Source organism: Galleria mellonella, unplaced genomic scaffold (genome assembly GCF_026898425.1).
Source record: "Galleria mellonella isolate WM207_F2 unplaced genomic scaffold, CSIRO_AGI_GalMel_v1 utg213, whole genome shotgun sequence".
NCBI lineage: Eukaryota > Metazoa > Arthropoda > Insecta > Lepidoptera > Pyralidae > Galleria > Galleria mellonella.
Window position 1 is genome coordinate 6,121,138 of NW_026442039.1, and position 15,429 is coordinate 6,136,566.

Here is a 15,429-nt window from a genome sequence, read left to right on the forward strand (position 1 = left end):
TGTAATTAATACACACCATGATAACAGTTGGTCTCTAATAACCCCATCTGGGAATACAGTTTTGATAACATCTATTTTTTATTTCTATTCGAACTCAACTTTTAAAAGAAGGTAATGTTTAAATACACTATCGGGACTTAATGCGATCAAGAATTTGCAGGTAAATAGATAGATAAGTTACTTCTTCACCATTAATCGTAAGCGAAACAAAAAAAAATTGGTGGTTTTATGTGCCTCTACGGTGAAAAAGCAACGAACTCAGCATTAAGTTGCAAAGTACCCGTAGTGCTGATTTTTTGCTGGTACCTTGTAAAAAGGATGAAAATTTACTTCGAACTCTCAATAATTTTCCCTTTGAAATATTATATGCATTTCCAGACCTCTTATATAATCCTGGGTAAAATTAAAAGTGTGTCAAGTGTAGTTATATATTATAAATTCGTTAAGTCTGGATAATGTATTTAAATATGTGTAAACAACGCGAAAGTTTAAAACTAACTAACGGGCGATGTTTTTCATCTTTGTATGTCCAAACATAACCTTTAGTGGCATGACCAGAACTTCGATTAATAAATGGAATATAAAACAGTTATGATTATGAGGATGTTTCTAATCAAATTTAAAGGAAGACCGTATATTTATTTATTACATCCACTGGGTGAGCTTTACAGTCTTCCAATACGCTCACCCAAGGAAGCATGAGTACAGTACAATAACATATAAAAAAGAATATTACACAAAAAAAAAACAAAAATAATATAAAAAGATTTAACTCAACCAAAAAATGTCTGAACACAAATACTCTGTGTCTACCCGATAAAACTCCAGCAAGTTGGAGGCAAATACATCCAATAGCGGATACTGGCTCAAAATATCATGCAGTAGTTTCAATGCAAGAGATAGGGGAGCTTGCTTATCCAACTCTGTTCTTCGTAATAGTAATAAACAGTTAAAAATATTCCGATAATTTGGGTTTTGATAACAATTAAAATTTAAAAATATAATATGCAGTTTGAGACAAGTATTTAGAAGGGAATCCCATGAAAATTGTGTGATCAAAATTAATAAAAGAAACAAATGCACAGTTAAACATAATTTATTTCATATTATTTTAAGTATCACAGATCCATTTATTTTAATAATCATCACGTTAACAAAAATATATATATAGTCTACGGTGGCGGTGTATAATCATTTACAAAATCATGATTACATAATAACTACTTGTTGTAACTGCGACACAAGTATATACAGCACTTTATATACAGAAATGTGAAGATGCGATGCAGGATTAAGGTGAATCACTTCAGAACGACACGTGACTATGGGTGGCCGTGGATGAATATGCTAATCTTGATAAACCTGTAATCCTTTAGCTGTTTCTGTGTACGCAGGGATTATATAGTTTGTTAATACTGACACACAAAAGCTTTCTTGCGTAAAGTTGCTTACAGAAGCTAGTGTGGCAAGATGGGTGTTACGTAAAGCGAAAAGTTGATCAAACATGTTTAGTATCGAAATCTTTAAAGGAGTACCCGAGATTTTTGTAGCGGAAAATGAAGAGGCAATCAATGTTAAGAGATGTTTAGGCAATAATATCATTGATATCAAGGTAAAGTTTACGGGGTTCTTTAAGACATTTAAGACATCGATTGTTACAATAAAACTATAGAATTTAATAGTATCAATATTGTCAGATTATAATGAGAGATAATTATTATTTTCTTTGTCGTATCAAAAATGGTGACACTAGCAAAATTTACCTAATTTAGTTTATACTATCTAATATGACTTGCAAAGTTGCATTTGTTACATTAACATGAACTGTAGGTAGGTGTAGATATAAGAACGTTTAGGAAAGGACTTCTGCATGTAGTATTTCCAATTAAATTTCATTCCCATAAATGCAATTCTTCAGATTAAATAACAGTTTTTAAGACAGGGCATTATATCAATATTTGATCGTAATCTAAACATGTCATTAAGCAAATTATGATCAAAAATGAGAAAATGATGTCTTATTAGATAGTAATGACGTGTTTTGAAGTGATTCACCAGAACATTATGTTTATAGTGATCAGTAAATGCAATTGGCTTAAGTCTTTCTAAGTGTTAGGCGTTACCATTTTCAATTACAACTTCTGCGTTAAGAATAATTGATTTTTAGCGTAATTGAGTTTTATTAATGAACAGTAATTATAGTTATCATAATAATATTGGCTAACATTAAATAGTCCTAGAAGAGTTATAATTGAAATGGTTATGCCTCTTTTCTCTTAAATAATAAAAAAGACGTAACTACTTTAAGAATACGATTAAGCTCCGATAGTTGAGTTGAATATCTATAACATTTTTTGAAGATTATTGCCAAATAGCGCAGTGGCATCATAGATTTGGCACAAGTTCGAAATTCCAAACAAGCGGTTCATTGAAAATAAAAACAGGCAACCAAACGAGAACTTAAGCAATAAATTTTTGACGTTGTAATGAACACTCAAACATTTATAAAAATTAACAAAATAATCAACCGTAACCAACATGTTGGTATTGTTTCTTTAAAAGACATTGTAGGCACTATTATTGCTACTATAATATAATTTATTTCCCATCGCTTATCTACAGCATAGATAATATTCTATACAAAATATACTACGACGATTTTACAAAACCTTAGGCCGTTGGCCTACGAAACTATACTTTCTCTAACGTAACATTTAAACTACTCATTATTTCACCAACAAATCATTCATATAAATCCATCATAATTTATACGCCTATACCTTTCACATTCATTTTAATTTACAATTCTGAATAGAAAATTATCGAGTAACCGGCTCGAAGCGTGAATCGCTAATTAAAGTCAAGACCTGACTTGTCGATGATTCATAACCAAGATGGCCGTCCTTGGAGTAAGTCGGCGGCATCGTGTCGATCCATTTGCCTAAGAGCTGCAGCTAGGCCAGCTGTAGCACCGGGACCGCGTTCTCTGCATTCCCACAATTCCAAGATAGCCTCAGTGGGTGAGCTCTTTGTGGCGAACCACGTTGTATAACGATCAACGCCGAGTCTCGCCGCCAGCGCGCGCCAGTCGTTACCGCGTGCATTCGGTGGATCCAATATAGCGCATAGCTGCCGTTTTATTCGTGCACTTAATTTAAATGACCCTTCGCCCGCACACTCGTTGACTCCCGCTTCGCTCACGGTTAAGTTACGTTTACCACTATCGCTCCCCTCTTCGCTCCGGCACATTCGAGCCTCTAAAAGATTCTCAGTTATGTTAAAACTACGTTGAGATTCGGCACGAGGGGAGCGCCCTCTCGGCGATCGACTACGTATATCTTCGAGAGATATTCGGAATGTCTGCTTGTAGGAGGGATTGGTCCTTTGACATGCGGAAATATTAAAATCAATATTGTCACAGTCGTGTGTCCTTTCCAGAACAAAACTGCAATGCAAAGCGTTGTAATTTGAAGTCCAAACATGGTTGAATGGTATTTCCTGGTAGCCTATACCTGGTTTTGGTTTCCAACCAGGACTTACGTGTTCCAAGTTCAAACATAAATTAGAACCACCATCTTGGAATAACAATGTCTTAGCACGTTCAAGTAAAACTCCACCTAGCTTTTTCTCTTGCTCCTGACAATAGTATGGTGCGCAAGGTGTATCTTCAAATACATATAACCTAATACTATACTCTGTACACGATTCATTAATAGATGATGGGGCATATATGGCTAACTGTAAAGCTTTAACTGCTTTACCATTGAAGCTCTCGCCTACTAATACAAATGTAGACAGCATATCTGTCACAAGATATATTTTGTCGTTGTCAAGCTGTGTAAAGACTGGAGTATTAATAGTTTCTTGGCCCAGACCAACAACTTTCCTCCATTGTGGCTGATTATTATCAGACTTTGCATTGTTATGATCAATAGCATACAGTGAAAGGTTCCAGAACCCGTGTTTAAGACTTGCACAGTGAGGGATCTGCAGTATTACCGATTTGTTTAATTGGAGACGCGGAGGTCCACATTTTACTACTGGACTCAGCTGCGTTATACCTGCGGGGCAAAAATTGTTTTTAATATAGGACGTCAGACTACAGCGCGATACATGCGATGTCTTAGCCTTGGGGTAACTCGTGTTTTTCTTGACATAATTACACCTCTCTGGCATTTGATAGCGTATTAAATAAATTAGATTTATTAATACCCATACGGAGTTTATCGCAAAAACATATTTGCCGATCATCCACACAAAGTATGTTCTAAAGAAATTACATGTTGTTGCATGTTTAAATTTAATCATATAATTTATACAACAATTTTTAAGATGGTATCTAATTATAGATAAAACATATCAGTTTTTAAATATTATAATGTAATTAATGAATGATTGACTGTCTGTGCTTTTAGGATAAATATAAATTGAAGATTATAGAAAAAAATGGTAATAGCTACGAATTAAATATGAACATCTTTGCTATAAATGACATTATGATGGGACAGCAAACTTGTCTGTATAATCTAGTAAAAAAACATTGTTGTGTGACACATGTATTTCATAAAAGGAATATTTTTTATTGGTATTATGATACCTACCTTTCCCAAGTCTGGGTCGGTATCGGTCGTCCTTTACAACGGCTACGTACATCTGTTCTCTTCTGCCCCTGCTTAGAGCACTTTCAGGGACTGATAGTGCCACGCCAGCAGCTGGCAATGCCAATCTCGCTCCAACGTTTGATACTGAGAGTGATTGCGAGGTTGGTGAATTTGAAACCAGTTCAGCAAGTTGAAGAGTAACCGATTCATTTGCAGCGTCGTACATGGAGCCAGCTGGAAGAAAAATATTTTGTTAAATCTCTTTTCATACCACTGAGGTGGCAAACAAGCATACGGCCCACCTGATGGTAAGTGATGACCGTAACCTATGAACACCTGCAATACCGGAGGTATTACGCGCATGTTGCCGACCCTGAAGAAACCTCTTTACCGCCCTTTTGAAGAATCTCATGCTGTAGTCTCTTGGGAAAACTTCAACAGGGAGCTCATTCCATAACCTGAGTGTTCGTGGGAGGAAACATCTCAGAAACCGCGCTGTACGCAACTATTAGACTGTAGGATATGAAGATGAACTCCTCGTCGATAGCGAGCCGTACGATGGTAAAAAGTGGCCGCGGGCATCATATTTCTCCTCATCATTATAAGAACTCCACGTTCCACTATTATTAGTTTTATTAAGAGTATCATGGGCATCACAGTATATTTTCTGTGATATTGATAGTGCTGTTAATGTTTATAGGTAACATTTACCATTTTCTATCTAGTAGGTCATCAGTTTATTTGCTGTTCTAAGTTTCATAAAAGAAATCTTCCTGGACATCATCGTTGGTAAATTCTGGTGAATTAGTTGTGATAGGTCATGTGATTTGACTTTATTTTTACTTATAATTTTTTATTGGTACATCACTATCAAAAATCAGTAAAGCTGGGAAGGGGGGGGGGAGGGATTGTTAGTCCTAAAGCCCTATCACTCAACCTCCGCGCGGTTTCTCCTGGAAACCATTGCGGTCAATTATTGCTGAATTCACGAGGAGCAAACTGACCTATTTCAATCTTTACTTTTCATGTCTTATTGAATCCTCTATAGCACATACTAATAGAGCAAGCAGTGTTACCAATCCATGACAAAAAAAAAATATTATAATTTATTTATTCATATCTTAAAATCTTTGATTATAATATTAAAGTTATTACGTAGCTATCGACATTTTTAATTGGAAATCATATTTAAACTATTAATAGCCCTGAACTTAACTATATTTTAGACAATAGACTATTATGTTATTATACTACCGATTAAACGCTAATGAGAAATAAGATACCATAGAGATACGATCTTAGTTTAATCGACGAAGGTTCCTTCCTGCTTTAACTATAAAAAAATTTCCTATATCATATTTAACTAGATACTAGCTGTTTCTTGCGGCTTCACTTGCTCTAAGGCCCATTATTTTCCGTTATCCTAGGATTTGGAGAAATCCGTTATAAGCCCGTAAAATCTTATGTAACAAACGCCTGTGTATGCAGATTTTAAGCTCTGGTGTTCTTGGTCAAACAATTGATTACCAAGACATAGTTATCCTAGTATAAGTCAATAAATCATCATCGTCATCATATCAGCCCACTAATTGTCCACTGCTGAACATAAGCTTTGCATTTCATTGTCTCTGTCTACCCTAATGGGAGACAGACGTGATAGATATGTATGTATGTATTATAAATATGAAAGTGAGTTTGTTTGTAGGTAACAAAGCGACTTATTATTATGAAATTTGGTATGCATGTTCTATAGAGAATGGAGGAGGACATAGGTCTACTATAGGTTCAAAAGTGGGGTAAAGAGGGTAATACCCCTGATATTGCAGGCGTTCATAGGCTACGGTAACCGTTTACCATCAGGTGGGCCGTATGCTTGGTTCACGTGAACAAAGTCGCGGATAAAAGACAGCTGTATAAAATATTTATAAAATGTACTTACAACTGGTGAAACAACTAGACACCGAATGCTCGGATTCGCTGTAAGGTTTGCTATCATAATCGTCGCTCTGCCCTTTGCTGGATGCACATGGCGTGATTTGATGGTCCACCGGAGACGCGTAGCTGCAGAAGAGATGTAAATTAAATATGCATAATTAAAAATTTTGATACAAATTAAAAGGGCATGTTTTTCATAATTTACCTATATATATATATAAACCTTTGAGGTCGCGTCGGCCATGATCCTTAAGATTTTTTTTAATGAATGACAATGGAAAGGTCGCCTCGTTTATGTTATTGTTATACGCCGCAGCGGCATCAGTGAGGGATGATAGGTGAGGATGGATCAGGTCAGTCAGAGGTTACTGATTCATTGTCTTCCCATAAAATCGACATAGACACACCGTGTTAGTATAGGATTTAAAGATTTTTTTTTGGTTTTCCAATAATAAATCAGCATTGAATGTTTAGATTAGATTCAATTAAATTAAATAAGTTAAAATTAAATTAAATGAGATGAGATGAGATAAGATGAGGTGACATGAGGTAAGACGAGTTTTTTTAATGGATGATAATGGATATTAGCCCCGCCCGCGCTGTCGGTATACACTGGCGAGGCACTAGTGTGGGATGAAAGCAGGTCAGTTGGCCCATAGTGATGAATTTATAAAAAAAACAATCAAGATGGTTTCCAGAGGGAACCGCGTGGAAGTCGATCTGATAAGGCATATTGATGGCAATGGGGCCTCTAATCCCATTACTAACAATCCCTTTTCCCCTATGGTGTGTTAAGGTGTAAGTAAGTAAGTAAGGTAGTAAGTCTCGAAGATTATTGAAAAATAAAAATGAGTTGTACCTATTAGTGAGATGAGGTACATCGTAGTGATGCTCAGCTCTTGTATCGGGTTGCGGATGCTCGTATCTTGGAGGTCGATGCTGCATCAGGTCCGGTGCCAAAGACAAGGACTGTTTCTCCACTGTCGGGTATATTTCCGGTTGGAAATCTGTTTAAAAAAAAGAAGAATTATAGAAGACATATGTATAAAATTTATTTATTGAACTCTAATGGACCCAAACAGTGTAAAAGGTGGACTTAATATAACAACAGTGTCATTTATTGGACAGCAGGTATAAACAAAAAATCACAGTGCAATGTAATGAGCAAACAAACAGAAAAGATTATATAAAAATGAAAATAAGATAATACCCGACGATGGATTTCGAACTGTTTCATAAACATATAAAATTTCAAATATTTGAATTCAGAACGCTGAATTGAATTTGTTGTGCAAAATAAAAAAAATACAGCTTCTTAATTTAAATACTATTTAGTAACAAAATTAATATGTGATATACACACGATTAAATCCAATTAATTGGAAAAATAATTATCAAAATCGGTTTAGAAGTGGCGACACAATCACATCAACAGAAACATCTACAAAAAGAGACGAATTATATATATATTCTTTATTGCACTTGTAAGTTACATATAAACTAATCTATTTATAAATGTTGTGAGCAAGAGTGGACTTATCTCTGACAGAGATTTCTTCTTCAATTATTGTCTTTTTGAAGTCCTATATACGCGTAAACTCACCAGTCCTCGTCATAGTGTAGAGCGAATGATCCCTTGTCTTCCTTTGTAGCAGTTTGTAGACCACGGCAGCCCCCGCTAGGAATACCACTACGGCCACTGCGATGCCGATGTACAGAGGCACGTCGCTGTAGGCAGCAACTGTTGGTAATATTTAACCATATAGTGTGAGAACATTCGAATTAACTTACGTGGAGTCGAGAATGCTCGAGTAGTTTCGGGACCATCACGGACCCGTAGTCAAGAGCAGCTGTGTAGAGCGCGAGCCTCGGGAGTATTGTTTAATTTATTGTAAAATTAACATTAGCTTTTTACGTGAGTTTCCTATGGATCTTTTTTTTTTTCTATTTAAAAACTATTCTTAATTTATAGTATTTTTATAGTCAAGATACTAAGAGGCAACAAACAGACACACTTTCACGTAACATATAATAAAACAATTAAAATATTACTTTTATATTATATATAGTATATACTTTTTTTTCTTGTTTTTGTCCTTTCATACCTATTAGTCTCGTTATTTATCCATAGTGCTATGTCTATAGGCGATGGTAACCACTTCCCATCAGGTAAGTTACGAACTTATCATTCTAAGTAAAAAAAAAAAAAACTTCTCGATAATTTTCCACGAAAACTCAAGACTGTTAAAAATGAAAATTTAAGGTTAATCTAGTTTGAACTTCAATCAAGTTTAATTATAGATGAAAGCGCATACTTGAAATCTGAATAATAATATAATTTTCAAAAGGCCACTTCGAATGCTTGTTCCTGGAACCCTTTTTAAGATTGTTTCTTTAAAATTGATATAAATTACGAAGTAAATTATCTATTTATGAAAAAAAAAAGTTATTTTCATACCTCGACCATGTTTTTAATAAAAAAAAAAACTTTGTCTCATAAAATACGTTATAAGTTTTCAAATAGTTAAAAACTTTTTGATAAATCTTGTATAATAAGCGATATTAATGTATTATCAACAAAACAAATATTTACGGAAGGTAAAAATGAGTTGATAGAATCAAAATCAGAGGGAGACTTTACAAAAGTCGATTGCTTCGGTACCTCTGTCCCATTCGTGTTTCAACCGTGAAGCAGTTGTGTTTGCATGGCTGTGTTTCGGTTTGGGTGGGATATGGCGTGAACTTACTGGGTACAAAGGAATAACATCTGAGTCCTTAGGAATGGCAACGCTTGGGGGGTATCATGGGCGAAACAGTATACTCTGTTATGTCCATGGTACTGCTCATATCTATAGGCGATGGTTACCACTTTCCATCAGGTGGGCCGTCAGCTTGCTTGCCATTCGAAGTTGTATAAGAAAAAACATTTTTTTTAATTTTTATATGAGTAATATATAATGATAATAAAAGAATATTGTGGCTGAATATAACTCTAATTACAAAGAATTAAAATTGAAAATACTGTAAACTATTTTCAAGGGTGAATAGTTATATTCTTTTTCTGATCACTCGCTGTGAACATAAAATGTCTATGTGTGTTTCTTGTACAATCTTCAGTACGGTAATCCCATTTACCATCAGACTGGCCGTATGCTTGTTAGCCACCATATTAGAATAAAAAAGTATATTGAAAATATCTTTCTTACCCAATTTTGGTGTAATTAGCAAACTTACAGACGTTAAAAAGAACTAATATAATTTTACTATTTGTGCTTGATGGGTTTACCCATTAATTTTTATAAAAAATATCCTTAGTTTATGATATAAAATATTTTCATGGAATTATCAACAAGAAATCACAAGGGGTTTTAAAAATGCCACTAAAACTAGATTTACTTCATGCGTCACCACATTTGAGCGTGCTTATAAATTACATAGATTACCCTATATGGTCACCCATCCAAGAAAAGACCGCACTCAGTATCCCTTTACCTCATTGATCGATCAGTCGAGTACAAAAGCAATGAGAGGTTAACAATGAACAATGCAAATTCTTAATAATTATCGCACTATCATTTTTAAGTTCGCAGGTTCGCAGATAAAAAGAAAAAAGCGAGCTCTTACTGGGCGCACAATGAAGCCATCGTTCGATAGCCCGATAACGAAGTGGGACGTTACACGGGTAATTAAAAACAAGGCGCGGTGTAGCCAACGTTGTGTTCCGCTTGGTACCTTTAGTTTTGACGTGACAGAGTGTTTTTTCTTTAATTAATGATAATGGAGTGGTTACGTCTGCATTATCGGTACACGCTGGAGGGGCAACTGTTTCGAAATTTTAAAACAAACAAAACAATTTCGAAATTTCTATTATTCCCATTTGACTTTTTATAAAGAAAATAAAACTATTCGTTGAGAACGAGAGAGAGACACAGGCGTATGGATAGACGATTTCGTACTATGAGGGTCCCATTGACATCCTATACATCCTATTATAATATATCCTGAAAAAAACCCCAAAAAACTCTTTTTTTACTTTTTTTTTATAATTAAATGACGCATAGTGATTTAGAGAGTACGAAATTTTATCAAAATTCATCATCATCATCATCGTCATCATCTTCCTACCCTTATCCTAATTATTATTTGGGATCGGCGTATTACAGTAAATTTTAATATATTTGTTGTTTATGTTAAGAGATGACTAAGTGACTGTAATATTTGTATTACGTTTAATTTAATTAATGTCTTATATACTGTATGAAATTATTGTATCTTTCGTATTTACTTGACATTCAAAAACATATTTTTGTTTATGAATAAATAAAAAAAAATGTTTTTTTCTATATAACTAAAGGATTTGGCTTATAGTTTTACGACCGGCCGCCTGCGTGACGTCAACCGTTTTTGGGAAATCTTATCAAAATTATTAAAAAAAATTCTAAGAGTAATTAGATAAACAGTAATTAATATTTTATTTTAAAAATCTAATTTAAAATGGGGTCCAGTAAGGAACATAACTCGCGTTCATGAGTTCAGAGCGGTTCTGAACCTGAATATAGTGAAGTGGTTATGTCCGCTGCTCACTTGGTTAGCTGGCCATCGGCAAAAAAAAAAAAGAATTAAGCTGCTAACAACAGTTGTTTTTTTTTTAATCGTATTTTATATTCAGCCAGATTGAATTGTATTTCATTAAGAAAATGTTACAATAGAATACATAATTAAGTAATGATTAAAATTTTTTCTTACAATTATTTGTCCATTTTAAAAAAAGAAAAACAACGTTAATTGACTAGGTATTTTTAACTATTTATTTGTTTTAGATATGATTTATATTTTGCCAAAACACACAAAATGTTTTAGTGAATTATTAAAATGCACTTTTGTTAAAGATATTGACTGGCACCTTGTAAATAATTCAACCATACAAAAATACATACCTAGTATCGAATTTGCTAGATTGCGTTTAACGTCAGATACAATTAAAGTTGACACTACGTTTGAATCCATTTTTTTAGTTGGCTGAGAGATTGAAAACAAAATTTCAAAATTTACATAAGCTTGTTTTAAAAGGGCATCTGCAGCTTTTGATATATTTACTTTAAGTTTTTGATTTTTGATATATAATATTAAAGAGAAATTAATCCTAACTAATATTATAAATGTGTAAGAGAATGAATAGTTATTAAATTTGAAGCAAGATGTAGGAACATTCTACGTTCACGTCAATACGTTAACGAACGATACGGTCATCGAAGTGGCGTGTTAAAAATAGTTTGCTATCAATTTTTTTATGCAACTTAAAATGGCAAACAAGCTGACGGCCCACCTGATGGAAAGTGGTAACCGTGGCCTATAGACATGAGCAGTATGATGGATATAACAGAGTATATATTGTTTCGCCCATGATACCTCCCATTCCTGAGGACTAAGGTGTTATTCCTCTGTACCCTGTAAATTCACTGCCATATCCCACCCATCAAACCGAACAGCCATGCAAACACAACTGGTTCACGGTGGAAACATGAATGAGACAGAGATACAAAAGCAAACGACTTGTACAAAGTATAAATCACAGTATATTTCCAATAAACTTTAATGAATTCGACAACAAACGTTTTTGCTAAATTCAATTTAATTTCAATAACAGACCGTTTAAACGTCATACAGTCTGTATTTAGGGCGTGGGTAATTACAGATGCATACTGAATGATATATGTCCATTAATTATCGTTAAAACTGGCTGATACGTACATTGGTTAGTTATTACTTGACATACGTTTAATTATAGTTAACTATATTCCGTGGAATCATCCGCATGAATTAGTTCATTAAGTATCGCACGTGTTACATTAGGACAAAACTTAGCCCAGTACCAAATTTTATTGCAATCCGTTCAGTAATTTTCACGTGAAAGAGTAATAAACATCGATCCATTCAAAGTTGCAAACTTAAGCATTTACATGAGTAAATACACAGTTAAAAATGCCCAGACTCAAGAATAAATTATCCAAAATTCTATTATTATCCAAATTTCATTTTTTCCAAAACTTTCTTCAATTATTTCAACTCTTTGACAAATTTTAATGTAAAATTGCAAAAGGAAAAAAATATTAACACTGGCAATGTGATACCGTGAACTAGCTTACAGTATGCAATTCCCAGGAGTCTAAATAAAAAACAAGGTTAATTAAAATTCAATTCAATATACTTGATTAAGTTGACCCCACTACAGGTACTGCATTATTTTTATATTTTCTCATAATCTGATAAGTAGAATGAATAAGAACTTGCCTTTTATTCTTGGTAAAGGATTCAGTTCAAATGTTTAATGTAAGACCATAAAATATTTAGACCCAATAACGTAAATGGTATAAAAAATAATCATACTACTGGTGGGACAATTTTAAATGCATAAATTCAAGATACTGGCCAGAATTCCACAAATACACCTTTCAAATGTACACGTGAAACATTCAATGGCGCAATAGCTGTGGGGCAGTGCCCATAAATCTCTGATATAAACAAGCATCAAGTCTCCACAAGTTTTATTGCTAACCAATGTTTAAAATTCAATAAATCACCCGAACATCCGCTACTTGATTTCATACGTTTAATAAAAACCGCGAAAATTATAATCGTGTTCATTTACGAATATAAACGACGAATCAAACTTATCGGATTAATTTCAAAATTTGTACGCGGTGTAAACATTTGTCAGTGCCAGCCATATATTCGTGTCTGTTGCAGATTGCAGATACGAAATCCAATCGAAATTTACAAACCCTTGTAGTTCTGCCCATAACGTGGTAGGAGGCCTTGCGGAATTAAATCCTCTTGTTAAAATATTGCGAGACAATATAGACTCTAGAGTCAATGAATGGAAAGATGATAATGGCGCGGAAGATTGGATTGGATATGTGGATGCAGTTTGCGATCACCCGCTGAGTTCACTCGACAAAATAACAACAAATCATTCACGGGGTCCACCTCCGGTAATGATGGCTGTACCCAACATAAATAGATTTTTACTGTTGTTTGTTTATTCAATATACGAGAGCCTTATTTGGCTTTATTGAAAAGCTATTATAGAAGCATAAAATAAATTTTATAGCGCTTAGGAAATGGGAATGTCGTAAAATAGACAGGTGCATTTCTAGTCACTGGAGTGTGTTCACTTACTACGTATATTATAGCGATCTTGAGTAGCGGTAAAATATCGATGTAGACTTCCCCGATAGCAGAATGATTGAGTAAAGTGACTGATAAATCATGTGTAAACAGTTTGTTAACATTTTAAAAGCACATCATTAACTTCCAACCCATATGACTACGATCTCTAAGAAAGGTTTATACTTATTAAGTGTATTTTATGCATTTAGTAACAAATTAATTAAATATACAGATTCTTGATGGTTTTTTTTCCAACAAAAGATAATCCGTTTATTTAAAAAAATACATGAATTACTGTAAAAAAGAGAATAGTAAAATATAGAAAAACAACATTGAAAATTGGAACACTTTTGATTATATATTAGGACTTAAGCAAATGTTGTCCGAAAATAATTATTAATGAAAATTACAAAACTAACATCTGTTCCAAAATATAATAAAAAAGAATTAAACGAAAGAATAAATAATCTAGAAAAACAATTCAAATCACATTCAGACAATAATTTTAATAAACAAAAACATTCAAATTCTATCTCGGGATACTATTAACATACTTCCCGAGTACATTATTTATAGGATCTTTAGTGTGTTTCGTTAAATAAATGACATGTTCACAATCTACTACGATGTTTAGGCAACAAAAGATGAAAAGCCGCTATAAAATTTTCGCCATTTCCCCTTTGTGTGTCGGCAATTAGGCTAATGAAGTGGTGCGAGCGCCGGCGCGAATGAATGGCCCCTCGAAACGTTCTTCGCATTCACCTTTCATATGGGTAATTTGCTGATGGTTCGCATTCTATGGCCTTACTTGAATTAGTTGAAAGCAACGGCATAATAGTCCTGGAGTAGATAGTGACTTCCCTTTTAATTCTCCTGATGAATTATTAGTATCAATTTGGACTAGCAATGTTTTCGTGTTAATGAATTGTGGCGGTTTTAGTACAGTTCATTCGTTTGTAAGAAAATTATTATCTTATTCGTTTTTTGGTGACAGAAACAGTTTTTTATCAGATATTTGTTAAAATATGATTATTTTTTAAATTTGTAGTATTATTATAGTTGTAATTAATTTAATTTAAAAACTGCAAGATAATTCAATCAAATGTGTATGATTACAAAGATCTGCAAATATGTAATCGAAAATATATGTCAAAACCATGGAAGTCTATTGGGTTACTTCATGTCGTATATGTGGTCCATGGCACCCGTCATGCGTAAATAATGTTTTACAATAAATAACAATCAATCTTTATAGAGAGATATACAATAGCAATTTATAGGGAAATATGTCAGAGATTGTAGATTTATTTAGCGTGAAAAGCGGAGCATTTGTGGGGAAGAAGAAATTGTTAAGTAAACCAAAACAACTCACGAGGATGCCTGGGAGCTATTTATCAAATGTTCGATAAACAGAATGGGAAATTGAAACTGAGTCAACGGGGACCACTGAAATGATTTATTGCCATTATAAACAAAATATGGACTGATCATTTTCCATTCCAAGATTGAAACGCTGCCGCCGGGGACCTGGCTCCGTTGGAATGTTTCGGAATGTTATTGAATCAATTTTAATCGTTTAACCCTCGCTTGAGGAATTGAAATTTACGTTGAAACCCTTTTTGGGAATTAGAAGAATTTATTCGAATTGTTCTAAAAAGCTACGCCCATTTCGAAAGGGAAGTTGTAAAGACAAAATAATTGCGTATACCTTTATAAGGCCATA

General features: G+C 33.9%; 1 protein-coding gene across 3 annotated transcripts in view; it reads right to left on the bottom strand.

Moving 5' to 3' along the window:
- Positions 1-1,080: 1,080 nt before the first annotated feature.
- LOC113511618 (netrin receptor UNC5C-like) overlaps positions 1,081-15,429 on the bottom strand; it is a 136,741-nt gene continuing 122,392 nt past the window's right edge. For all 3 annotated transcript variants that reach the window (XM_052894511.1, XM_026895285.3, XM_031913450.2), the window contains 5 exons: positions 8,140-8,277; positions 7,396-7,543; positions 6,541-6,662; positions 4,602-4,835; positions 1,081-4,061 (listed from right to left, as the gene is read on the bottom strand). In XM_052894511.1, the coding sequence (XP_052750471.1) occupies positions 2,884-4,061; positions 4,602-4,835; positions 6,541-6,662; positions 7,396-7,543; positions 8,140-8,277 (1,820 nt within the window). In that variant the 3' untranslated portion in view covers positions 1,081-2,883. The remainder of the gene's footprint in view (positions 4,062-4,601; positions 4,836-6,540; positions 6,663-7,395; positions 7,544-8,139; positions 8,278-15,429) is intronic.